The sequence below is a fragment of the Aethalodelphis obliquidens genome, unplaced genomic scaffold, assembly GCF_003676395.1.
Source record: "Aethalodelphis obliquidens isolate GAN/ISIS:26980383/991018 unplaced genomic scaffold, ASM367639v1 scaffold11, whole genome shotgun sequence".
NCBI classification, from domain to species: Eukaryota; Metazoa; Chordata; class Mammalia; order Artiodactyla; family Delphinidae; genus Aethalodelphis; species Aethalodelphis obliquidens.
In genome coordinates this window covers 20,229,366-20,254,729 of record NW_020837955.1, presented here as the reverse complement: position 1 = coordinate 20,254,729, position 25,364 = coordinate 20,229,366, and the positions used below count along the sequence as shown (strand labels likewise).

General features: G+C 44.8%; 1 protein-coding gene across 2 annotated transcripts in view; it reads right to left on the bottom strand.

Moving 5' to 3' along the window:
- Nucleotides 1-6,111: 6,111 nt before the first annotated feature.
- CNNM2 (cyclin and CBS domain divalent metal cation transport mediator 2) overlaps nucleotides 6,112-25,364 on the bottom strand; it is a 140,124-nt gene continuing 120,871 nt past the window's right edge. Inside the window, exons 4-8 of one of the 2 annotated variants that reach the window (XM_027112476.1) lie at nucleotides 25,100-25,269; nucleotides 15,200-15,293; nucleotides 12,234-12,299; nucleotides 8,248-8,432; nucleotides 6,112-7,648 (exon numbers count right to left, since the gene is read on the bottom strand). In XM_027112476.1, the coding sequence (XP_026968277.1) occupies nucleotides 7,439-7,648; nucleotides 8,248-8,432; nucleotides 12,234-12,299; nucleotides 15,200-15,293; nucleotides 25,100-25,269 (725 nt within the window). In that variant the 3' untranslated portion in view covers nucleotides 6,112-7,438. The remainder of the gene's footprint in view (nucleotides 7,649-8,247; nucleotides 8,433-12,233; nucleotides 12,300-15,199; nucleotides 15,294-25,099; nucleotides 25,270-25,364) is intronic. The other variant, XM_027112477.1, reaches the window with a different exon arrangement.

Genomic DNA, 25,364 nt, shown 5'->3' with positions numbered 1-25,364 from the left:
TGATTTGAGCTCAGGACTCATCTAGACAAAGTGAGTAAAGCAGGAAAAACTAATAAGCACAGCAGCCAACTGGGAGGAGACGTGCTAGAGAGAGAATTCCTTTCCTGGCACTGCGTGCTGCTTTCTGCTCTGCTTCTAAAAGGCTCCCAAGAAGATAATACTTCACTGGAATGTAATCTACCTTGTTCCACTTTCGAGAAATTGGGGGTGATGACTGGGGAGGTGGGAGCACTGGTTAGGTCAGGAATTGTCTCAGCCCGTCTTGTCAGCAGTTCTTCACTGAAATGTCTCCATCCACAGGACTAGTGTAAGTAAAACAGACCGAGAACATCATGGTTAAAACAATATGGTAGGAAAAACAAGGGACCAGTCATCAAGAGGCTCAATTCTCAGAAGAATGTAAAACAGAGACTAAGAGTGGAGGGAAGAAGGATTCCAAAAGAATGTGGTCTAGGAGTAGATCACAGAGGGGCCGTGAACCTCGACCGGAAGATCTTCAGAGTCTGGTCACATGAGTGAGGAGGGTAGAAGGAATAGAAGGGACAATGCAAGAGGATGTGGCTTATTAGGGAACGTGGGAGGCCCACTGAATCCTGAAGAGCATCTGACCATGACTCACCACACTCAATGCCCAGTGTTTTTAACTTGAGGGTGGACCATCTGTGCCTGCTGCAACCATTCTCCTAGGCTTCCCATCGCAGAGAAGGATCTGCAGAGCCATTTTCATCTTTAAGAGCCAATTGAGAGGCTTGAGTGAGGCCTCTGGTCTTGCCTAGGAAAAAACAGCTTAGAGATTTGCCAGCTGAAGTGTGTGTTATTAGTGACTGAGTGGCAAATGTCTGGGGCAGTTTGAGTGGATAGCCCCAATATCTTTATCTAAAATGAACTGATGGGGGACAGATTACAATCCTCGAAAAAGAGAACACACCCCTGGCATTGGCTGTACCAGGCTGGAAGTCGGAGGCTCAGTTCTAGCACCCGCTTCCCTTTTAACATAAGACTTGGTGGTGTACGTCTAAAGGAAACGCTCTGCTGTGTTGCCATGCCAACCACCAATCCCAGCTTTCCCACCAGGCAGGGGACCGAGGTCAGTGTTGCACAGGTGACAGGGGAAAGAGGGAACACACATTCGCTAGAAGGGTGAACAGAAATCATTTATCTAAACAGAATAATAGAAATGAACAAAAACCTTTTAAAACAATCACAAAATTTACAAATAAATTGATACAAAATAAATAGGAGAGATTGTAAATCTACAACATCATTTGAATTATAAAATGCATTCATTATGACAATCAGCTCACGAAACCTATACATGTCATTTGTGCTTATTTAGGTTTATATACACAGCTCTGGATACTGTGTTCAGAAAACTTCACTGCTACAAAGCATGAAATGTACACTATGATACAGTGAGTAAAGGCTAAGGAGGATGGAAATCAGACTCAAAGCAGGGTCTTATTTGAGGCGCCAAGGCAGTGTTGGCATTGGGCCTCAAAACCAAGAAAAGGCATATTAGAAGCCCAGGTGGGCAGGCAGCTTCCATGGTCCAGAGAGATGGATTCTGCAGTCCAAGGTGGGAATTAGAGACCATCACTGTTGTGGGACCAGGCCACCAACCTGGCTTGGGAGTGTGGGAGTGAGGAAAGAGGCTGTGGCCTCACAGCCACGCTGTACCATTACCCAGAGAATAGACCCAGTCACCAGGAAACCACCTCTAAAGTATTTCACGGAGGTACGTGAGAGGCCCTGCCGTGAAGTAAGGACCTGCCTCCATCCTCATCTCAAACACCTGCCATCAGGAATAGAGGTGGGCCCAACTCAAACACCTGCCATCAGGAATAGAGGTGGGCCCAATAACAGGGGCCGGGACACTAGGACCAACGTAAGAGCAGCAACCTGTTTAAGACAAAAGCAAAACCGCTCCTTCTCACCCACTTTCAAAGACAACAGAACCCTAGGCTCCATGGATGAGGGGCTCCAGAACAGATCTCATCTTAGTCATAGACGATGTACTAACAGTAGAGGCATATGTACATAATAAATAATAATATAAAATAAAGCATATACATTTGTGGACTTAAAAGGACTCCAGAAACAAGAAAAGTCAACGGACTGACACACTCCACCTTCACAGTAGACTTTAGACACGGGGAGTAATGAATCAGGAGTGAGGCTGGGGCTCTCTGGGGAACAAGAGTCCTGAGGCCTTACTTTTCTCCCTCTCGCTTCTGCTCTGGGAGCCTGAAACCAGCTGTTTATATCCAAGGGGCCTGGGTCTCCAACAAAAAGGGCAGGCACTCAAGGCCCACCAGGTCCATTTGATAGTTCTCTCCAGGGTGAGTCTGAAGAGGAAGCCGGCCCCAAAAGAAATCACTTCTTGAGTGAATCCATGTTGGTCAGATGTGGGCAAATGCTGGAAGATACCCTGCCAAGTGAGGCAAAACAATACTCCCAGTCATTCTTCCAATTCGTTTATGTTTAACACCCAGTGGGTGTGGAAACTTGAAAATGTGTACTCACTCAAGTCTTATAGTACGTGTTGGCTCTGTGTACATATAAACCTCGGCATACAAACTCCTAGAACTTTACTCTCTTGCCATTTAGAACCTTTGTTTCCATGTTGCTTCAAGTACAGCCTGATACTTAAAACAATTCTTCTGAGATGACCTCAGTGGCTCTAACCCATACAGTGAGAAAGCTTACTTGAGCCGAGACAACCGCAAAGGTCTGAAGAGCGAAGAAGGTCCCCAGCCCAAGACAGTGGGAGGAAAGCTGCTCTGAGCTCTGCAGCTGCTGTGAACTGCCATCTTCCTCCTGTCCTTAGGGCTGACCAGGGGCTCTGGCATCTTCAGGCAGGGCAGAAGGAGAAGCAGCACGTAAGCACTCCCTGCAGGAAGGGTGCCCACGCGTGCCGGAGGAGGAAGGCCCACTGCCACAGCCTTGAGCAAGCTTGGTGCGGGTGCCCCGCACATCCGCAAACCGAGGCAGATGAACAAACATCATCCTGGAGCCCTCCGAACTCATCTCTCCTATCAGCCCACGCAAATACAAAAGAAACGTGGAAAGATAAAGATTTGCAAATGGCCCTGAGGTATAAAAATCCACTGAGTAGGTTGCTCACTGATCCATTTACATGGGAAAAGTTTCTGAATCCCCAGATCACTTCCATATTGAACTCTCTAAATCCCTCCTAATTCTGGGCTAACCTGCAACCCACCAAGATGCCCTTGCTGGACAGAAGCACCACTAGTCCAGAGGCTGGAATAGAACCGCACCGACCCAGGACAAGAGCCTCAGAAGCCTCCGCTCCCTGAACTGCCAGCTCAGCCTCGCGGTCTCCAACGCTCCGCAAGAAAAACATCTCCGGGATCAAAGCTGAGAGGGGAACAGTTCCTGCTCTCCTGCTAGCAAGGAGCTTGTGTCATGTGACATGCACAAGCCAACCCTCCCTGGTGGCCTCCTGCTTAGAATCCCAGGGAACAAGGTGAGCACCTTCCTGTGCCAGCCCAGGTGAGTCCTCTGCCTGGGCCGGGCCCTGGGGAACACTGGAGGAATCCTGCTCTCCTGGCCCAGGCAAGGCAAAGATGGTCAGATCCCTGGCTGGTTTTTCAGAAGATGACAGGGTTGGGTTTTGTTTTTGTTTTTGACCAGCCAGGACACAGGTTCAATTGGCCAGGGCCTACTTAGGTCTGCTCCTCAACCTGAGGTAATTTGAGGACAGAAGTTCATGGTCCCTGCTAAGCCCAAATTCCCGTTGCTTCATTTCCTAAGGGAAATGCAATTCTACTTGTATCTAGCACTGTTTTCCTAGACTTGGAAAAGCTGGACCTTTAGTTGTGTGGTACTGGGGATAGCACAAGTAAATATATTCACAGTTAATGTTCCATATTAGTGTGAAGTTTTGCATTCAACATTTGCACAAACGCTCCTTGAAATATTAGAAAATGGCAAGATGCCCTACTCCTCCCACTTGGGGAAGACAACACTGTCAGCATGGGCACTGAGCTCTCTTCCAGAAGTGAGGTGAGGAAGGAGGGGAAAAAAGAGTTACATGGGGTGCCCTTTCACATTCAAATTATGTAAGAACCAAGGCTTAAGCTAGTTGATTAACATCTCAGTTTCCATGCACAAATCTTAAGGTTCTGTTTTCCTAAGAGTTTAAACATATGATTTTAGACTTGCCTGATGCACGTGAAACAGAGAATTAAAGGGAGGGAACCTCTAAAGCAGTAGGAAGAAAGTCTCCCTCATTTATGAAGAGAAAGCAGATTGTCCCAGGAACACTTGGATACTAGGAATCCAGTTCCAGGAGGAAGCTTCGGGATGCCAGAGTGGCTGCTTAGGAGAGGGGGAGGCCCTGTCTGGTCCCCCAGAGCCAGGGCTTGCAGCAGGGGCCACTGAAAAGAAGAGCGAGGCCCTGGCCTGACAACGGGGCTCGCACAGAATTCAGGACCCCGGGCCCTGTGTCTGCTCCACAGCCCGCTCCCCACGCTTACGAAGCCAGCAGCCCTAGGAGAGGACGACCCACCAGTAGTGCCGAGGACGGGCCGCTGCACATCAAGATCTCAACTATTTGATGGTCTTTCTCTGCCTTGCTCTCATTTACTTTGTAGACATGAACCGCATAGACCTTCTCCAAATCATTCTCCTGCTGCCCCACAGAAGCCATGAGCCAGCATTTCTCCTTCAACAGCCTGAAGTTAGTTTCCAGAAGGAAAGCGGGGGGCCTGAAAGAGGAATCTGTCGCTCAGATACTGAGTGTTACCATCTGAAGGGTCTTGGGCCTTGCCCAAAGCAGATATAACCGTAGCCAAATGTTAGCCTTCATTCCTTCAGGGACCAGACAGGACTTACTTGGGACTCCCTGTTGTTATAAAACAGTGTGAAAAATCAAAGGTAAAGAGTAGTTTATAGAAAATAAACACGAACTTGGGAGGCTAAGAGTTCGTCCTCCAGGAGCCCTACTGCAAAGCCCCCCGTGCCAGCTCCTTTCTAGAGAGGACTTTTCAGAAAGCCACACACTGAGCAGGTAAGACAGTAGGGAAACGTCAACCTTGACTTCTCCCTGAAGTCAAGGAGCCAGCAGCTGGAATCCTCTCAAAAGGGCTTTAGGATTCGCAGAGCAGCAGTGGGGCTCCAAAAAAGATCCAGCACAGTAACTGTGATTCCAGAGGCTCCTTCCAGGAGCAAGGCGCCCGGAGACGGACTGCGTGTGGAGAGGCAGATCAAAGCAGGTAGGCCAGGGGAAGCCGACGGGAGAAGATCCGGGAGGCCAGAGGAACCACGGCTTGGCAGCCCGCTGCACCAGACCACAGGGATGGCACTGCTGTCCCGGCCCAGAGCGTGGCGTGCTGGCTGGGGCAGAAGCCTCCTCCCCTAGCAAGGCCCGGGTTTCACTCTGTTACAGGGAACTCTCTCTCATTTCTGCACCCCCTACAGATAATCCCAGTTCCCGTGTCATGTCATACTGACGCTGTGCTCAGCTAGACGCATCTTAAGGAAGTGAGACCTTTACACTTGGATGGGTTTGTTTATAAAAGCAAATACTCACAGTACAGGGTCCCACTAACGTCAAGCTCTGCGGTGGGAGCACCATCCCACGGTGCTCTGATTTGGGTGCCAGCAGCAGGCCACTCAGCCCCTTGAGGGGGCACCTGGTGACTTCTACCAGGTGAGACCAGTACTTCCCTCACTAAGGGGCACGGCACCTTGAGGAAGATGCTCCAGGACCAACATTCCAGGGGAAACACTGCGCCAGGTGCGCACATGACACTGGAGCCACCGAGCTGCTCACCGGGAGGCAAGCCCAGCGTGTTGCTGGTTCTTTCCCAACCGCAGCTCCCACCCGCCAGCCAGCGCGCAGCCTGGGGTGCACAGTCCTACCTGGAGGAAGGAGAAGAAACTGCCGCTTAGCCCCAGGGCTTCCCTTCGTGCAGTGAGACCCAGTGGAGAAGATGCTATCTTCTCACCTAGTGACTGGACGCAGCGAGGACTGACAGGTCTATACGAAAACTGTGGTCAGTAGGAAGTCATTTCAGTGTACGAATGTTGCCGACAAAATGCACATATCCCTTGGGTTAACACTTAAAACACAGATAAAAGAGTTAGGAATTCAGTCACTCAAGAAATACCTCCTGACATTAATTTCACTACACGTGATGAATTTGATAGTAAAATAAGACAGAGACACACATGAAATGGCCACAACACACATTTGGTTTCTGAATCCCTGTTTGGGGCCAAACTGACCCTGGCTGTATGGGCAGCCTCTCTGGCGTGGACCACGTCTGAGGTGGGAGACACAGAGGTCCTCAGGCGGGGACACAGCCACTGCTGGGCCCCGCGGGCCCAGGGACAGGGGAAGGGGGCAGGTGCCGGCAGTCCCCAGTGTTCCCTCCTTTAGACACATGGGCCTAGACGTGCCTTCTCGGCAGGGTGCACAGAGCACAGCTGGAAGGTCCGACTCCTTTTCTGACAATGACATACATCCCAGCGGGAAGGGCAGGAGCATGGACTCCACACCACGAGTTTACTCGAGGGCCCTGTGGAAGATTTCCATTTGGCATCTGTGTAGCAGCATCGTGGGTTAACAAGAGCAAGGACGGGGCGGTGGGTGACGGCGCTCTGTAAGCTGGGGCGGAAGAGGCCTGGCTGAGCTGGAGGCCCCAGGCTGTGGGAATGTTGGGGTGAAGCCACCTCGCCTCTTGCAAAGATAAACCATAGGTTTAAAATCCATTAACATTCATTTTGGTGATAAAAATTCCTTAGAGTGGGAGCAAAATCACATTCCAAGCAAACGTTAAACCTTTCTGAGGGAAAGGGACACCGTTAAACATTAACTTAAAACAGCACTGAGCTCAGAGAGGCTGCAGGTCCCTGTGCAGGCTCCACCCTTCAGGGCCAACAGCCTGGGCAGGTCTGTGTCATTCATCCTTGAAGTTCGACAGCGACACCCACTGGGGCACAGAGGAAGGGTGCCCCTCCCTGGGGCGGGGGCCAAGGAAGGCCACTGGAGGGACAAGTCCATCCTTCTAAGGTTACATCATGGGGTCACAGCAGAGTTCAGACAGAACAATTTAAAACTCTGCAAAAGACACTTTTTAAAAACATGATCTCTCGGAAAAAAATAAATCGCAACAATTTTCAACTTCATGCAAATCGAGGGAGGAGGAGAGTGGATAATGATAAAAGGTACAGCTGAAAAAATAAACATGATTCTATTTGGGCGGAAGAAATTCATCTCCATAATCTCGAATGCCACGCCCTGGCTGTCGATTTCACGTCTCCAGTTTCCATTCCTGCCCTCCCCGGCCTCCTCTGCTGCTTCCAGGAAGGGGACAAAGTCTTTGGTCTCAGGATGGTGCAGGATGCAGCATGGCACACAAGCGCACACTAATGGGATTCACGGTCAGACGCGGAGGCCGAGGCCGGTGCTCTAGATGGCGCCTTCGCTGTGCAGGCTGTGGTTGGCCTTGCTGTGCGTCACACAGTTCTGTTCATTGAGCAGGTTGGCCGTCTCGTCTGGCAACCCGTCGTGCAGCTCCGTAAGAGTCAATTCAATTTTAGTGTTTTCACTGTCTGAAGACTGAGGAGTTTTGTCCATCCGGGATGCCATCAAGGCATTTTGGTATTGCTGTCTTGAGATCTGAGGCCAGGAGATGGTACAGAAAACAAACCGAGATGATGTTTATTTTTAGGCTCTCTTGTCTCCATATGGTATTTATTACACCTTACATCCCCCGAAGGGCCCCTAGCAGTTGCTCTAGAAGAAAACCATCCCTGAGTATAAACTGAGCCACTTTTTAAAGTTCAAGTTGATTCTAGTGAACAATTCACTTTTTGCTGATATATAATAAGCCATTTCCAAGTTCTGTCTCGACATTTCACAGAGACTAGAAAATGGCTTCCATCAGCTAAAGCTGGCTCATCCCCCCCAAAGCTATCTTTATTTCAGCCTAAGAAAAGAGCTCCGTCTCTTGTGAAGACCGGCTGGAAACGTTTACTCATTTTCTTACCCCCTCCAGCTCTCGTTCCCTGAAAAAGCCACATGTGACTTGGCAGCTCACTGGACAGAGCCAAGGAGACCGATGTTCTTCCCCAGCCAGAGTCAGGGCACAGGAGCTGGAGGCAGGGCACCCGCAAAATGACCGAGGCAGGCTCGGCGCAAAGGCCGCGGAACCAAACGCTCTCGGTGGAAGCTGACCGCCGCCTGCCGGGCCCTGCCAAGCCGTTGTCTCCTCTTACCTTAACAAACTGGAGATCGGAGAGGGCTCGCACCGAGTAGTCCGGGATGTAGACTTGGAGGAACGAAGAGCTGAGCTGATTGTTGCTGCTCCCCAACGTCGGCGTTATCGCATCGATCCGGTCACTGCGACTGAGAGAGTCCGAGTGATTCAAGCCGCATGGGCGAGGAGGTGACTTGTTTTCACCTGGAAAAGGAGAAGAAACCCAACTGCCTTTTAAGTGAGGTAGATGCAACTCAAAGCTCTTTATTTTCCCAATAATAATGAATAGACAAGCTCAATCAACTTATGCCAGACGCCTCGGCCATGCAGCTCAGCTGCAGGGTCTCCTACAGCACGCTCACGGCTTCTCCTGCAACACGTTCCCGGCCCCCGTCCACGCCAACAGACCCAATCCTCCGAGTTTCCAAGAGCAAAGACCCCGTGGCTGCACACTGTGTCAGGAGCACAGGCCGGGGAGGTGAGGTCCGAGACACAGAAGCTACTTGATAAGAAACATGGGCTGTAGGAAGGCAGCGCTGCATTATTTTGCCAGAAGCAAAAACAAAGGACTCTTGAACGTTCATAAATGAGTACATGTTTTTAAAGGGATCAAAACGCTTCTGTCTGCTTATACCATACCTGGCAGCCAAACCTGTTAACTTTGCCTCTGACCCCAGTAAAATCCCTGTCAGGCAGCCCGAGGACATCTCAGGATTGTTAAGAACCCTGGAAGACACCAAACCCTGAGACGGTTTGATTAGTCACCTTAGGTGCTGGGGGAGTCTTCAATGAGATCGACAGTACTCTTTCATTAAAACAAAGTGAAAGGAAATCCAGGTGAGCCTAAGTGTTGCTGCTTTTAGAGGCATGTTCACCATAGCTTCTAATAAATTTCATTAAAAATAAAACCCACACCCTCACCAGGGCTTCTTCCATTTTTGCTTCTCTAGTCAAACCTATTGCACAAATATCAACTGGGTGCCCACGCTGAATTGCACAACGTCACGGGATTGAAGGGGACCAATTCTCCCACCTGATGGTTGGCTCCTCTTTGCAATGTATCCCTGACTGGCTCTCAGCTGGTCCCACCCTTCAACTATGGGAAAGTCTGTCATCACACCCATCAAAATCTGCTTCCCCAACTTCACTCCCCTCCACTCTGTGGAGCTCTACTGAGTGCTTTCCATTCCTCTGCTACTTGGAATAGCCCTTAAAAGTCTGAAGATAGCTAAGTCTCTTCCTCTCCGGGCTAAATGATTCAACTGTTCACCTCACATGTTTTATCCCCCCCCACTTACCCCATCCTGACCATCATTGTCTGAGAGTCCATTCAGCAAACGTCCCTCTTTTCTTTTTTTTTTTAGGCCACGCCGTGCGGCATGCGGGATTCTTAGTTCCCCAACCAGGGATCAAACCCGTGCCTCTTGCATTGGGAGTGCAGTGTCTTAACCACTGGACCTCCAAGGAAGTCCCAGCAAAGTCCCTCTTAAAATATGACATGCAGAACAAAACATGGCAAGTACTCAAGGAACCTCATGTGGCGAGTCCCCTTTCTCCTAAAATTTTCATGTAACCACTTTCCCTACAATTTTCATGTCATGAACCAATTTTCCATTGTTAGTCAAAATTATACTCAATAGCAGTTCCTCTTGCTGCTTCCACTTATCTACGAGAACAAGGCAAATTAATTTATCAGATGTTTTCTATTTAGATGACCCAACTTTGATCAGATGACCCAACTTTGCTAAGCCTCAGAGTCCCTGTCTGTAAAAGGCGAACAGTAATAGCACCCACCTCGTAAGGTCTTATGGAGATTCGAAATGAGATAAGGTATATAAAGTGCCTAGCACGGCGTCTGACACCCAGTAAGTGCCTGATAAAGGAGGCTTGTTAACATTATTATATCCTTTCCCATAAGTGTCATCCCAGACCTCTCCACCACGCGCCTACCCTCAGGATCAAGCTACTCTGTACTTGTGATAACTTCCCACAGGCGGATGGATGGAACAGTCTGTGAAACAAGGGATCCCACTGTATCCCTGGGCTTTAGCCCCAAATCTACAGATACTTCTGAAATGGTGTTCCCTTCGGTGGGTTACAATTTAAGGTTATAAAAACAAAACGTTTAAAGGGCAATTTTCTTACTGATCAGACCCTGTGCATGGCCAGATCGCCGTCTGAGGCCTTAGGCAGTGCTTCTCAATCTCCTGTTATTTTCTCCTGAGGAGGATTACAGGGCAATTTCTCTGGTCTCCCAAAGTATCTAGACTCCCAGTCAGCTTCCTCTCAACCCACTGCCCTCTGTTTTCTGAGAGATAAACCCTCTCCTTTGCCAGGAACCCGCTGCCTGGCATCACAGCCACAGTCTGGAGCAGCAGACCGTTTTCCAGGACCTCTTCTGCAACTCGACAGGAAGCAGCACAGTCACCTTTCATCGGCGTGTGGGGAGATGTGCGGGTCTTCATACCAAGGAGGACAAAGACTTTAAGTGGCCACCTCCCAGTGCAGGTCATGTTTTGTTGCCAAATTTATGTGCCAAGGTTTTATGACAATAATTATGAAAAAGACAATTTTAATTCCTCTTATGCCTTCTCAGAATTGTTTTCTTTGTTTTTTGGTCTTGGCTTATTTCATTCATCCTACCTAGGGATGCTTTCATTTGCTAGTAAGCTAGAAAGACACAATAAAGAAACATTCCCAGCCTCCTCCCTGAGAGCCACCAGGCACCATGTGGAACTGGCTGGAAATGAATGGTGTAGCTCAACCCCCATTCATCAGGTATCATATTACTGTAATGCCATCACCTCGAAGGCCTGGACCCGCAAAGTGGATTTTCTCATTACTAGATCAGATGGAATGGGCAGAACTAAGAAATCTCTAAGTTCTACGGAAAAAGTAAGACACAAATGACATTTCCCTGAGCTTCGGCCAAAAGTCGCTTTACTTCAGCATCTGTGACATTTTAAATTGGTAGCAGATGCCAGCAAATAAAATAGGGAGGAAACAATACAAACATACACATAAATACATATTTATGTATACATCTATGTGTATACATGTATATTCTGTCAGCGGATTTGATTCAAATAGCCCCACGAGTAATATCTTATGCCCAAACACCCGCAATTTTTTTAAAGAGCAAAGACCTGAGGGAATATTAGCTTCTTTCTAAGACAAGTATTGCCTCCTTTGCCGAACATCCGCATTTTAAGAGTTTTGCAGAAGCTGGATTATGAAATGCAAATCTCATCAGTCAGATTTTAAAATATAAGCTGTACGGAACAAAATAAATACAGAAAAGTTGTACTACCAAATGGGAAAGCCCAGCAATTTTAATTAAAGAGAGATTAAACCTCTGCCTTTCTTTTTTAGCAGCTGGACATATTAGGCAGGCATGAGCATACTCTCCTGCAGGGCAATAATCAGCAGCTCGTTAGGAATGTGCACAGTACTAATTTCAAAACAAAGACAGCGAGACAGGAGAAGCGGGGCCACCTGCCCGAGGAAGGGTGGAAATACAAGTACCTCATTCACATGGATGCCACAAAAAGGACCAAAGAAACAGAGATTTGGGGGCCTCACCAAGAAAAGTTCATAGTCCTTCAGCCTTTTGGCTGAATGTGTTCTGCAGAAGAATCCTCGGGTTTGGGGCCTCTGCAAATTCCATGCACCGTGACTTTGCTGAGGTCACCAAAAGACCAAAGGGCAGCCTCGAAAATCCAAGGTCAGCAGTGTGGATGGGTCACGCAGGGAACCCATGTCAGACCCACTCTCCCCTTCCCAGTTTCAAGATACCCTTCCCATCTCCCAAACCCTTTGCGCATCTGTTGTGGGCTTATGCTGTCCTGGATAGCTCACTATTAGTCACAGAACCATGGAGTTTTAGAGCTCAAAGAAGAACTGAAAATGGCCTTGACCAAATAAAGGGAGCAGACCCGGCCAGCTGGGCTTTGGTAGGGTCAACGGAGGCAATCAGAATTATGAAAAGGAAACATGCAGAATTACCTGGAGAACCTGCTGCTAACAACTCTGTTCTGCTGACAACAAAGGTACGAGACAGGGACAAAGGAACTGAAAAATGGAGAAAAACAGGGTGAGACCATATCAAAAGGCAAGAAAGGAGCTCTCTGTAATCAGGGGACAGGACTGGATACCTGTTCTACCCATAGGAGCGTTCAGTTCCGGAAATGCAGAAGCCTATATGATATTATATAATTCAACTGAACACACACTGCTTTCCAGGAAGAGGAGCACAGGGAGGCTGAAATGGGGAGGAATCCTACTCACGTGCTTCTTTACTAACCTAGAAATCTCTTAAGCCAGTAATACCCCATTGCGGTTTATAGCTCAAAACGTGCTCTCAAGGACTTCAATCACAGCTAGCCACGCAAAAGGGGAGCTTGATTCATCAGCTGCCCTGAGAGCATGACCCAAGCTGCCTGTGCCAGCACCTCGATACCTGTTCACAGCACAGCCGACAGCGTCCCTATCTGTGGCAAAAAATTATTCAATTCATTTACATTCTTAATTGGTCTGATTGTAACTTTGACCAGATGCTTTGAAATTTCACAGTATTCCATAGCAATTCAAAGTCTTAGAGGAAGGTAAATAAAGAATATCATATACAGATTTCTTGGGAATGACAGACCAGAGTCAATCAACATGCCCTACCAGGCAGGGGTCATATTTTCTGGGCAGGTTTTTTGTTTTGTTTTGTTTTTAACTTGAGGTATAATTGACAAATAACTGGGCCAGTCTTGATAACTGATTACTGTAGGGTCTTTCTAGGCAATCAACATTAATAAATAGAAACATTACCTTGGGATTACTGTACTTATCATTGCATCTCAATGAATATACAAAATCCCGAATCCTCAATGTAAAGTCAAGTAAAACGCTGGGCTTTGAAGTAAATAAGATGCCGTTAATGAAATTCTCTCCCTTCCGAGCATTTCCTACCACATTAGGTAGGAAACTGCAGCCCCACACACTTCCTATATGGAAGGCCTGCTCTTCAATTCCTTTCCTGAATGTGATTTACCCTATATAAATCCATGGTTTAATATGAACTGGGCTAATATCTAGGGTTCAAGAACTAGTGATGCGTAAAAACGTACAAGTCACTCCTCTAGCTGTCCTTTCAAAGCCGCCTTACATACCTGACTCTGCCAACCTGGGGCGAACTGGAGGGTGGTTGCCAAGCAATAGTCACAATCTCAACACCTACTTGTGTTATACAAACATCTCCTCTTGTGCTTTAAAGGTGACAAAGTACTCATGTGAGTATCATCACACTCTATTCTTCTAACAGCCACAGGAGGTAACCTTATACCCTTTTCATAACGAGGAAGCCAAGGGCCTTTCTCAGTCAGATAACCCATAAGTGGAACTCAGGCTGTCTCCGAGGTCTTCTTGGCCTCGTTAAGAATCTCCCCGTCCTCTCAGTAGCAGTGAAAACAGAAGATCACCTTGAAGTTGACAGCAGACACCTACTAATTAAGTGGGGTTAGACAGGCTTTTGTTCACACTGGGTGCTAGACAATGGGGACACTGGCCCATGTGACTCAAAAACCTGCACCAGGATAGTGAGCAGATGCATCGGGGACAGGGGAGGTTTAGAAATGTCAGAGAATTCTTGACATTTCCCTGGCTTTCTAACTGTAACATCTCTGGGCACCTGAGACATTGTGTGGAGCAGTAGATGAGGACCAACGTCACAACACAGACTTGTCTGCAGGTGCCCCCTCCCCTTTTTGAGACTGGTTTTCAGAAGTGACAGCATTCTTTTAGGATCGGCTATTGTAAAGTTTGAGGTTTATAAAAGGTTATTTCCTAGCACAGCATGTCATTTGCTATTTTGGCCACAAGGTGGTACTGCAGCCCCTGTTTACCTGCCTGCCCTGTTCCAGCGGGGATAAGGTAGCAAAGCAAGTGGTGCAAAGAGGAACCATTCAAGTCCCATCCCAGAGGTGAGCCAAGTATCCGCGTCCATGTTCCTACTAGAACAGACACCGCTTTCTGGCATCTTGTGCTCAGAGCACTAGGTCGATACCCCGTGGCACACCCACCCTTAGTTGGCTGACTTAACTGGCCAGCTCTCTAGTTGAGAAGAGCCAGCTATAGGCAGTGGATATACATTAAAACCTCAACTACCCTCAGAAAAATGCAAATTAAAAAAAGTCCAAAAAAAAAAAAAAAGTCCAGAATAGTTAACATCTAAAAGAGTCAACAGTTATCAAGTGATGGACGTGGAGCCACTGGAACCCCGGTCAGCACGGGCAGGAGTGTGACGGCCTCAGCCACCCTGGGAAACTGTGGGGCTGCAGCTATTAACGCCGACCCCGCCATTCTACTCCTACACATACACCCAACAGAAATGTCTTCACCAAAGGACGCGGACAGTGTGACAGACACACAATTCGGAGTAGCCCCCAAACAGGAAACTACCCCAGTGTCCATCTGCAGTGAAAAGAATAAATGCATTGCTGTATATTCATACCATGGAACACTGTACAGCAATGAGAAGAAACAGAGTATAAGCTCACACAGCAGTACAGATGAGTGTGACCAGGACAACACTGGGTAAAAGCCGCCAGACTCAATGCAATATGTCCTGTATAATTCCATTTACCTGAAGTTCAAAAAGAGGCAAAACTAGTCAATGCTTACAAGTCAAGACAGTGGTTACTTTGGGGAGATAGTGACTAAAGGGGAGGGTGGGGGGAGGGTTCTCTGGGGTTGGTGATGTGCTGTCTCTTGATCTGGGAGCTGGTTTACACAAGAGAGTTCAGTTTGTGAAAATTCATGGAGGTATATATGTATAATGCGAGCAGTATTTCTTGTATACACGATACACTTCAATAAAAAGTTCAAAAGTAAATAGGGTTAGCCAGCAGGTACAGAAAGATGACAATACAAGGGCATTACTTCCTAAAACCTAGCCCTGCCCTGAGGCTGAGAAGGAAACTCACCTGGGGAGGCTGTAAGGGCCATTACACCATAGTATGAAAAAGCACTGGCTTCAAACTTCATACCTTCTTTCCCAGCTTCTACTTCCACTTTCCCCTGTGAAAAGAAAAAAGGGAGCACGTTCAGTCCAATTACATGAATTTCTTTGCAAACTCTATGCAAGATTTAGTCCTTCCTCAGATTTTTGTCTAAACTCCTTTCCCAACAATCTCAAGGAAGTAAAAAAAAGCCTCAGATAATCTTTCCCACTTAGATGGAGGAGAGGGTTAATTCATCTTAAATATGAAAAATTGGATTTAGCTGGAGATGCAGAGGTGAAAGCAGTGTGATGTTTAATTTCCACGAGTCCACTCAATATTTCCCAGCATCCCAGTCCGTGGGTTGAGAGTCCTCCCAGTAAGTGAAAGATGGGGCTCTTTTTCCACCCATGGGACAAACGCTGAGAAGATGCTCAGTGACTGTCACCCAAGCAGTTCCACGGGAGCCTGAGTCAGAGCAGAGTCAGGGTCAAGGGCCAACATGGTTTGTCACCATGAAACAGGGAGGACTAAACCGGCTCCCAGCGGCGGAACTCCCTCTTATCTCCCTAGCATGGGTCCTGACCAACTAAGCAGACACGTCACAGGCCAATCCCTAGTCATCCAGACACTCCAGAGGCACTGGGACACCATGGTACTTCTCGGCAAAGCACCTTAAGTAATCTCGTTCCATCAGGACAAAACCTCTTCTAAGGTTCTCCCTTTTCTTTCCTTCCTCTAACTTGACTACAACGTCTTCCCTCTCATCATTTCCTCGGGGACACACTGTGCCTTATTCATCCCTCTAGCCTTATGGTTCACCATAATCCTTTTCTGGGCTATTGGAAAACCCTCATAAGCAAGTTGCATTCTAGATTCCCAAGTCAAGGATCAGAACAGCACTTGCTCACCTTACCTGTAATTATTGCCTCTCTAGTAGGAGGGTACGTTTATGGTGCATCCTTTACTTGGGTAAACAAAAATTAAGCTACCATTTATTGAAGAGAAACTGTGCTGACAATTCAGTGCTTATGAATCCATTTTAATGCTCACAACTCTAGGAAGCAGACACAGTTACCACCCTCTTATAAATCAGGAGAGCAGGGCTCAGAAAGATGAAGTAACCGAAGAACAACTCTTCACCAGGTGGCTACACTGTGCCACCTACGAATGCAAACTCCATCACTGTGATCACTCCCTATTATTCTATACCAAATTCCCAGTTATGGAAGCCCTTTCTCAAAACCCTTCTTCAGAAAACGATCTGTTGTCTCTCTTTTGGGTTTTCCTTCATTCAATGGAAAATATTAGTTGTATCAATCTCCAAACAATTCTCTTGCTATAATATAAAATCAACCTGCAAACCAACAGGCACTAAAAACCCTGACCATGTAGGGTCCTCAGAAGAGGCTGTGCAGCCTTGTGAGAAGACAGCCCTTGCTCCTCCAAGAGCATACAATGCAGAAAAGGGGAGAGCACACAGTCCAGAAAAGGGGAGAGCACATGAAACTCAACGATGCAAGGCAATAAACAAAAATTCTTCCTGTTCTTGTATAAAGATAAATTTTATACAGGAAGGAAAACCTGAGGAGTAGGATTTGAGTCAAGGGAAGGGAACAGTGTTGAGGAAGGTCAGAGGTGGGTGACAGCAGACTTCCAGGCTCAGTGGGTTTGCCAGGAAAGAAGGGGAGATGGGTTTGGAAAAGCAGTTTGGTGAGCAGGTCAGACTGTGGAGCTCCTTGAAGGATGGGCTAATGAGGTCAGGTTCTTGAGCAGAGGAATACGGTTTCAGGAAGATCAAGTCTAGACGTACACGAGAGCAGTAACCACAGGACTGGAGAAAGATCACTATGAGAGGAGCTACGGATAAGGAATCAACATAATTTGGTGAAACCGTAAGGGAGAAAGAAGCGCAAGGAGAGAGGGGGGGCGTCAATAATCACAAGAGAAGTTTGCTCTGAGCGACTTGAAGAACGGGGACCCCATGAGTGGAGATGGAAATGTTGGGAAGGGGATGCATCAGTGATGGGGGCCGGGAAGAGGGGACGAATTCCCTCTAAGAAAACAAGGCCTTTTGAAGAGTCCATCAAAAAGGCTGAAATGGAAGGACGAAGGTCAGGGAAAAGGTCAGAACTGGAGATGGGGGTCTGAGAGAGGAGAAGAGAAAATGAGGAATTACAGCCCTTGACTGGGAGTAGGAGGAGAAAAAGAAACAAATATGGGACCAAAGGGAAAACGGATATGAGTAGAACCGGACAACCGTTGTCACCACAGAAGCTGGGAGAGGGAAGTACCTCAGAGTAAAAGGATGGTCAGAGGGTCACTGAGGAGGGAGCCATTGTGGCCTCAGGGAGTCTTTTCCTGAAGAAATCAGACTGTGGAAGGGAAGGGAGGGCAAGAGGGACAAAGCAAAGGCAGCAGGGCCGCACGGGAGCTGGCAGCAGCCTTGGGGTCAAATGAGGCCTGTTTAGGATTAGGCAAATTGGGGCAGAAAGGGCGGAAAGTTAGTGGAGAGAGAGAAGGTGGGAACTCAGGGAGCAAAAGCCAAAAGCTGGTGGGAAAGAATGGGATGTAGGGTCCCTAAGAGAGGGGGGCAGGGACACAATATTCAGAGACGATGAGCAGCAGAAATGGAGGTGCCCGCTGTGTATACCTTCAGTTACTTATCCATTTCTTCATGGACTAATCCCTGATTTTGTATCAGAGAGCTAGGATGTACGTATACGCTAACTGAAAATGTCTGCCTCAGTGACTGTAAGCTCGAAAGTGTCTGTAGGACCATCATGTAACCTGCATTTCTACGCAGAAAATCAGGAGGAAGGATCAAATGCCGCAGAGCCTCGTATCGTTTCTATGGATCTCCTGTTGATCTGGATCCTTTAATTTTTTTTTTTTTTTTTTTTTTTTTAAACAAGCTACGGGGCCTTCTGTGTTCCGTGTCCCTGCATATGGGTGGCAGCTCTGGAACCTCTGTGCACCCTGGCCTCTCAAGAGACTCCCCCAGCAGCTGTGAGTCTGCAAATTAAATTAGGACAGCTGCTCGAAGATCTGCAGCCCCTCAGCTGATCTCTCCCTGCCCCCCAAGACAGGCCAGCAGGTGGTGGAGAGGATCCGCTATCTTTCTTCTGGAGTCTAGATCCATCAGATTACAGGCAGGCGTACTAGGTCAGTGGTTCCCAGCTGCTTGGATTCCAAGAACTAGGAAAATCCATCTTCCTTTCAGAAACAGAGAGAGGGTTGCCACATTTTTATTTCATAAAATAAAGATATTTTTAAAACACAGCTACCTACTGCGACCATCATTCCACAAAAGCCCAGATATTTTAACCCCCAAAATATAGAAAATATATAATTTCAGAATAACAGGTCTTTAAGCTGAATACACACAGCTTTATGAAGAACTCACTGCAACTGTTTTTATTTTTCTCATTTTGCCTCAAACTGGCGAAAACTTTGCCAAGTATCAGCATTTAGGAACCACTGCACTAGACTAATTTTGCTGCAGTTATAAAACTGCAGTAAAGGAGAGGAGACCTGTGGTTCCCTCAGTTCTAACATCCTGTGATTCTACAATTCCAAAAGTTTAAAAACTGCCCAGCCCTATCTCCTTCTCTAGAGGACTGAAGCTTTCCTGGTAGGCAAGTTTTAGAAACATCCAGTGAACACATTTTTTTTTTACTCATCTATGTGTGTCAGCGTCTCAAAGAAGTGACCATTTTCGAGTAAACCTACCAGTACACAAAGCAGGGCTACCCCATAAGGAAGTGGCTTGCCTGGCCCAAGTTCAATCAGGTGTCTTCTCAGAAAATAAATTTCTTCCATATAGGGAAGGAGCTCCATATCAATTTTACTTTTGAAACATTCACGAATTTGCTTTAGTCTAGTATATCTCACACACACACAAAATCGAGACAGGACAGACTCCCAAAGGAAGCTAGGGCTTCATGTTGGTAAACTGACAAAACTGGAAGACAGCCTCACTGTCCCAGGCAAAGCTGGCTCCCCGAGTAAAGTTACTACTACAGAATCCTACCTTCCTTTGGAAAAAGGTATTAGACAACTCTTTTCAAAGTTTCTCAGCATCCACAAAGTACCCAGCAGTCACGTGCTGTACCTGGCCTCAAGGCAGAAGCCTAAGCGATCCTCGTTGGCACAAACTAGACCAAGCGCTCAGTGGAAGCCGTGGACTCAAGGCTGAAGACCCTCAGATCCCACACGCTGAGCATCTACTTGGTCTCCTGCTCACTCTGGAATTGAGCTCTTTTTTAATTTTGTTTTTGTTTTTTAAATCGCCATCACAAAATAGGGTTTGACACCTAAAAGGAGGTAATGAAATGCCAGGGGCACAAGTGCTAGGTTGTGTTCACCAGCACTGCCCAGTAAGAGGGGATGCACCACCCAGACATCCTCTAGCAACATTTTTCAATCTGCAGTCCACAGGTGTAGTCCTAGGACTCAGCAAGTTTGCTTCATAAACACTTAAATTAAAAAAAAAATTTTTTTGACGGTCAAAAATTAATTTACATATATTTCAGGCTATCTGGTTGACCACCTTCTAACCAAGTGCTGCCACCAGATGTCAGTGGCAGCATTTGCCTTAGTACTCAAATCTGTTAAGTTGTTCTTACTACGTGAATCATCGTGGCTAAGGCCTGCTACTCAACCAACTGGGAGCTTGTTAGAAATGAAGCATTTCAGACTCCACCCTAGACGTACTGAATCCCCAAGGGATTCCCAAGCACACTGAAGTGTGAGAAGCACTGAGCCAAAGAGAAAGGAACAGGGGAGGACTAAACGTACAAATAATCCGGTCACACCCAGTGGAGGCCAAATAACAATACAACATACTGTACAAACATACAGAGTAGCTCAAACTGAGCACAGGGCTGGAGGGTGCCATCCTTGCCAGGCACACAGGGACCTAAGTGTGCTGAATGTAAGAGCCAGCGCCAGAGCTCCCTGCTACCGTCCTGCGACCAGTGGTACTTTCCTATCAGCCAAACAGTGTCATTTACACATTTAAAATACTAATTACAAACTTGTTTTCTTTATTGTTCTATGTAAGAGTTCTCAGCTCAAAGGGTTCAAAAGGAGCTCATGCTAGTTTTATATTTATACGTATTTAATTTTTTAAAAATAGAGGCAACACTAGGTATCTAAATAATTTTTTTCTGTAGCATGGCTGTGTTATCTGTACACAACTCAAGAGTGAGGAAACATTATTCACTGGGACACGGAGACCCTGCAACTCAAAACTCCTTGAGAAGGTTTGGTATTGAAGGCTTCAACTCTCTCCCAATAACAAGTGAAATGATATTAAATATTGTCAAAGGCTGTTTAGTTCTAAGATGCTACCTGCCACCTCCACAAAAGAACAGATTTCGCTCCGTAGGGAAAAACCCTTTCAAATCTATGTCAGAAGCCCTAAAGGAAAAGAGTGGATGGGGCAATTGAACAACAAAACATCTGGGGCATGAAATCAACAAAAATTAACCCCAGAAAAAAAAGCATCCCTTTCCATTGATTACATAATTGGTAAAGAAAAAAGCTATTCCTCTTGTTTTCTTACTATTCTTTATATTTACTAAAATCATAACCTAATTACGTGTTGTGTAAGAACAATGATATTTTTTTTATCTGCTTAGACATTTTACTCCCCAAAGGACCAATAAATACTTCACTGTAAAATATCAACTATATATATTAGGAAAATGGTTTATAATAGTTATAATTACAGGCACACTATCTTTTTTGACATATTTTTGTACATGCTTTCTACTTCTTTTATGACCACACTGAAATTTATTTCCACACTGAAATTTGATTAGCTTAGACATATGGACTATTTCTACTACTTTAATTATAATTGATACATTTATTTGCTATAAATCTATTGGCATAAAAAGCTTTATAAAAAATGATTTCTTGAAATGCATGTATATGAGGGGTTTTATATATTTATTCCCAAAAGGAAGCTGCCAGTTTAAGCATATGATTGGTTTACAGCATTTTTTTCTTTTTTGTTCACTGTTCATCATGGATTTTTACAAAGATTTTTTGTTTTTGGTTTGTTTTAGAAATCAAGAATGGATGCTTAATTTTGTCCTGATATCTATTGATTTAAGCATAGGGATCTTTTCCTTTACTGCTTCCCTAATTAACACGGCATATTTTAGTTTTGTTGTCCTTCTATTAAACTAGCCCTGAATACCTAAAATAATCCTAATTCAGTCACAGTCACAGTGAATAGCTCTTTCGGTCCATTATTGGTCTCTAACTGCTACCTTTTTATTTAGGAATTCTCCATCAATGTGGACAAGTGAGACTGGTCCAGAACATTATCAGACTTTAGATTAGGCCATACTGTCGTAAAGAATGCATTTAACTATCAAATCATCTTGTTCTATTTGTACAATACAGAAATCCAGTTCTTTAGAGTCTCAATTTTTTTTTTTTTTTCCAAGCAATTCCTTTGATTCTAGCTGCTTTTTTGGGGGGAAGGGAGAACTTCTAGTTTTCTTTTTTCTCTTATCACATTAATTATGCAAATAGAATAATGATTTTTTTAATCTTTTAGAAGAACCAATCTTTATTTTATTTATGGGATGTAAAACGTTTTCATTTTAAAAGTTATTTTCATGACACTATTATTTGATTTGTTCTTTTTAGTTTGTTGCTTTGCTCTTTTTCTATTATAGAAAATCAGAGATATTTTTTTCTTATGTAAATACCTAGAGGAATAAAATTTTAAACTTCGACATACTGTGGATACGGTATTTATATTATTTAATAGTCTTTTATTCTATATCTTATGTATAAACCTTTGTAAGAGAATTGATTAGTTTTAAAATAGCTTAGTACTTTTCGATTATGCATTTTTATGTCTAATTTTATTTCATTACGATCTATGCAGGTAGTTTTATGAAATTTCTATCTTTCTAAATTTATTAGAATTTACATGTGACAGCGCAAATGACCAATTTTTATGAAGAAGTAACATAAAACTTTTTTTTTTAAAGTGTATTTCCCTGGCTTTATATTTAATTTTCTTCAACTTGGTTAATTTTATTTACACAATTTAAAACTCTAACATTTTTTTTCTTGCTCTTTTATGATGGTGGAAAAAATTTTCCACCAAGATTATGTTCCTACCCATTCCTACTTTTATATGTGTATTCTGTTAAGTTATTAAAGACATGTAGAGCCAATAACGTTTTCTTTCACTATTTATTGTGCTTTTATCACAATACATTTCAGTTTAAAAATCTACTTTCTCAGATAAAACTTGAAAGTGCCTTTTTATTCATACGCAGTACGTGCCCCATAACCTATAGGATATTCTTTTAAGTAAGCTTACTTAAATGGTTTGCTTCGAATAAATTAGACTTTATTTCATCTAGGGTTTGAACTCAAAGTGATTGTTTCTAGGTATAATTGTATTCCAAACATCAATTACTTAATAAAAGAGTTTTTCTAGTGTCTGAAGACGGCAGCTCGCTGGCACTGGGGCCAGGAAGGGAAGGTAGCTACAGCCGCTTTCCTCTGGTTTAATGCTCTTGAAATGCAGTAGAACATGCTCAATAACCTGGCATGAAATTCCAATGATGGATTAGTGATATTTTAGGGTGGAATATACTCTGTAAATGGTGATGGCTATGCTAGACTGACAGGGTATTATGATATTTCATTTTGTCATACTCTGGGTACCTCAGGTAACTGCCTGGCCTTCAAGGACATGATTTTCACCAAACTCTACAGTCTGAATACCTCCATAAATCCTTGAAATCTTTATGAAACTCCCATGATGGGGCTTCCCTGGTGGCGCAGTGGTTAAGAATCCACCTGCCAATGCAGGGGACACGGGTTCGAGCCCTGGTCTGGGAAGACCCCACACGCTGCAGAGCAACTAAGCCCGTGTGCCACAACTACTGAGCCTGCGCTCTAGAGCCCGTGAGCCACAACTACTGAGCCCACAAGCCACAACTACTGAAGCCCACGCGCCTAGAGCCCATGCTCCGCAACAAGAGAAGCCACCGCAATGAGAAGCTCGCACACCACACGGAAGAGTAGCCCCCGCTCGCTGCAACTAGAGAAAGCCCGCACGCAGTAACTAAGACCCAACACAGCCAAAAATAAATAAATAAAATAAATATTAAAAAAAACTCCCATGACATCGTCAGTTCCAAGAACTTGTCACATTTGTAAAAATATTTAACATGACATAGGTATTCAAATATAGGTACATGGACATAAAAACCTTATCAAAAATATCTTTAAAGATTTACTTATAAAGTGACAAGAATTATGAAGTCCCTCTTCCATAAAATCTATTTTTAGATCCACCAGCCAGGAAATGGCTTTTTTACATACCAATAGAGCATTACTGAATCAGAATTCATAAACGCTAACTATATAAAAATCGACGATTGAAAGCCACAGAGTTTCTAATAGTACTGAAATTCACAATGTCAATCCTCAAAGTTCTAAATAAACTATCTTAAATGTCATTCAGTTTCTCTAGGTTTAAGGAATATTCACATCTAGATTTTAGGAGAAACATGAATGCCTTACTCCTTTGCTGTAGTAAATAAAATAAATTCCCAACCCCCTCAGAGTTTCAAGCTTGTCTATCCCCAGAGAAAAAGAAAAACAATTCAGGATTGAATGAGACTAAGGTTAGTAGAATAATCAGGGTACTGACTTAGAAAACCTGCAAACAGAAGTTTCCAAGAAACACTATATGAAAGCAGCATATACCTGGTTAATCCATAGACTTTTCTACAGTTCCTCACTTCTGCTTCCGGAATTCACCATACAGTCCAAACACGGGGCATGAACACAACACTTCCCAGAGTTTCTAACATCTAGACATCTGATAAGAGTTATTTTCAGATAAAAAGAAACATCTTGATTCATTTAGATAATTGGGACTTGCTGGACTCAACGTAAATTGTAGATGGGTCTACCAAGTGCTAATTATACTCTTATAAAGATCCCTCCAATTCTTACCTAGGAAGTAACCAAGAAACAGGAGAATGCTTAAGGGTCTAGTATTCTTACATTGAAATACACTCAGAATTCCTATAAAAGTAATTCTTCAATAAAGAGACGCAAGAAATCAATAAAACTAGCATGCTATTCATTGTACTATTCATCTTGGTCTCCAGGCCAAGAACTGTGCTCTACCAAGTGAAACTGTGAGATAAGGGCCTCCTGTCAATCCAAGCACAAAAGCCCCTCTAGGGCCCTTAAGAGGGTTCAGAATGGATGGACCTTCTCACCTTATATAGTGGATTATGTTACAGTGAGAAGGAGGTAAGTTACCATTGCCATGAGACGCTGTGATTATCCCATCAGTTCCTCATTAAAACAGAAGCTGGTAGTAATCAGAAATAAAAACAATAATAAATGGATTATTTTGATGCCATTAAGGGAAGAGATCATAAGGCATCTCTAGGAAGTTGTGCAAGACCAAGTCCTAATGAGGGGCGGAAGAAATAAAAGATGATAAAAAGAAGACTCAAGGAACTCACAACACTTAAATTTCAAATGCCCAGCCAAGATTTAGACATGCACAGGTAATTCCCCAAACTCTTCAAAAAAAATACAAACACCTGAATTCACCCTTCTTCAAATGAATGCCTCAATGCCTCAGCAATCACTAAGTGCCCGTCTGTATTGGAAATTAAATGAATAACATTGCTTTATATTGAAATTGTTTGCAGATACGAAAACAGGGAGATGAAATTCTCCCACTGTAAGGCCACCCCAGAAGTTATTAAGTATGTTATATCCTTGACACCCATTCACCTATACCAAGTCTCCTCCAAACTGGAAGGGTGGGTACTCAATAAGATCAAACAACTGTTGATTAATTCTTCTGACCTGCAAAATGAGAACGAAGTAGTCTACAGGTTTGTTTCGCTGGTAGAGGTAGTATTCTGGGGCTTTCTTGTTCTTCTCATCATACTTCAGCTCCTGGATGACATTGGGGTGCTTTAGCAGCCTTAGAAGGATCTTCTCTGACATCTGGGATGGGCTAAATGCTTCTACTTCTATAGATATAAACACAACTTGATATTACACTTCAAATGGATGGAAAAAAATGATACTAGTGATTAAGGTGTTTAGAGAAAAGAATACTTGGAAT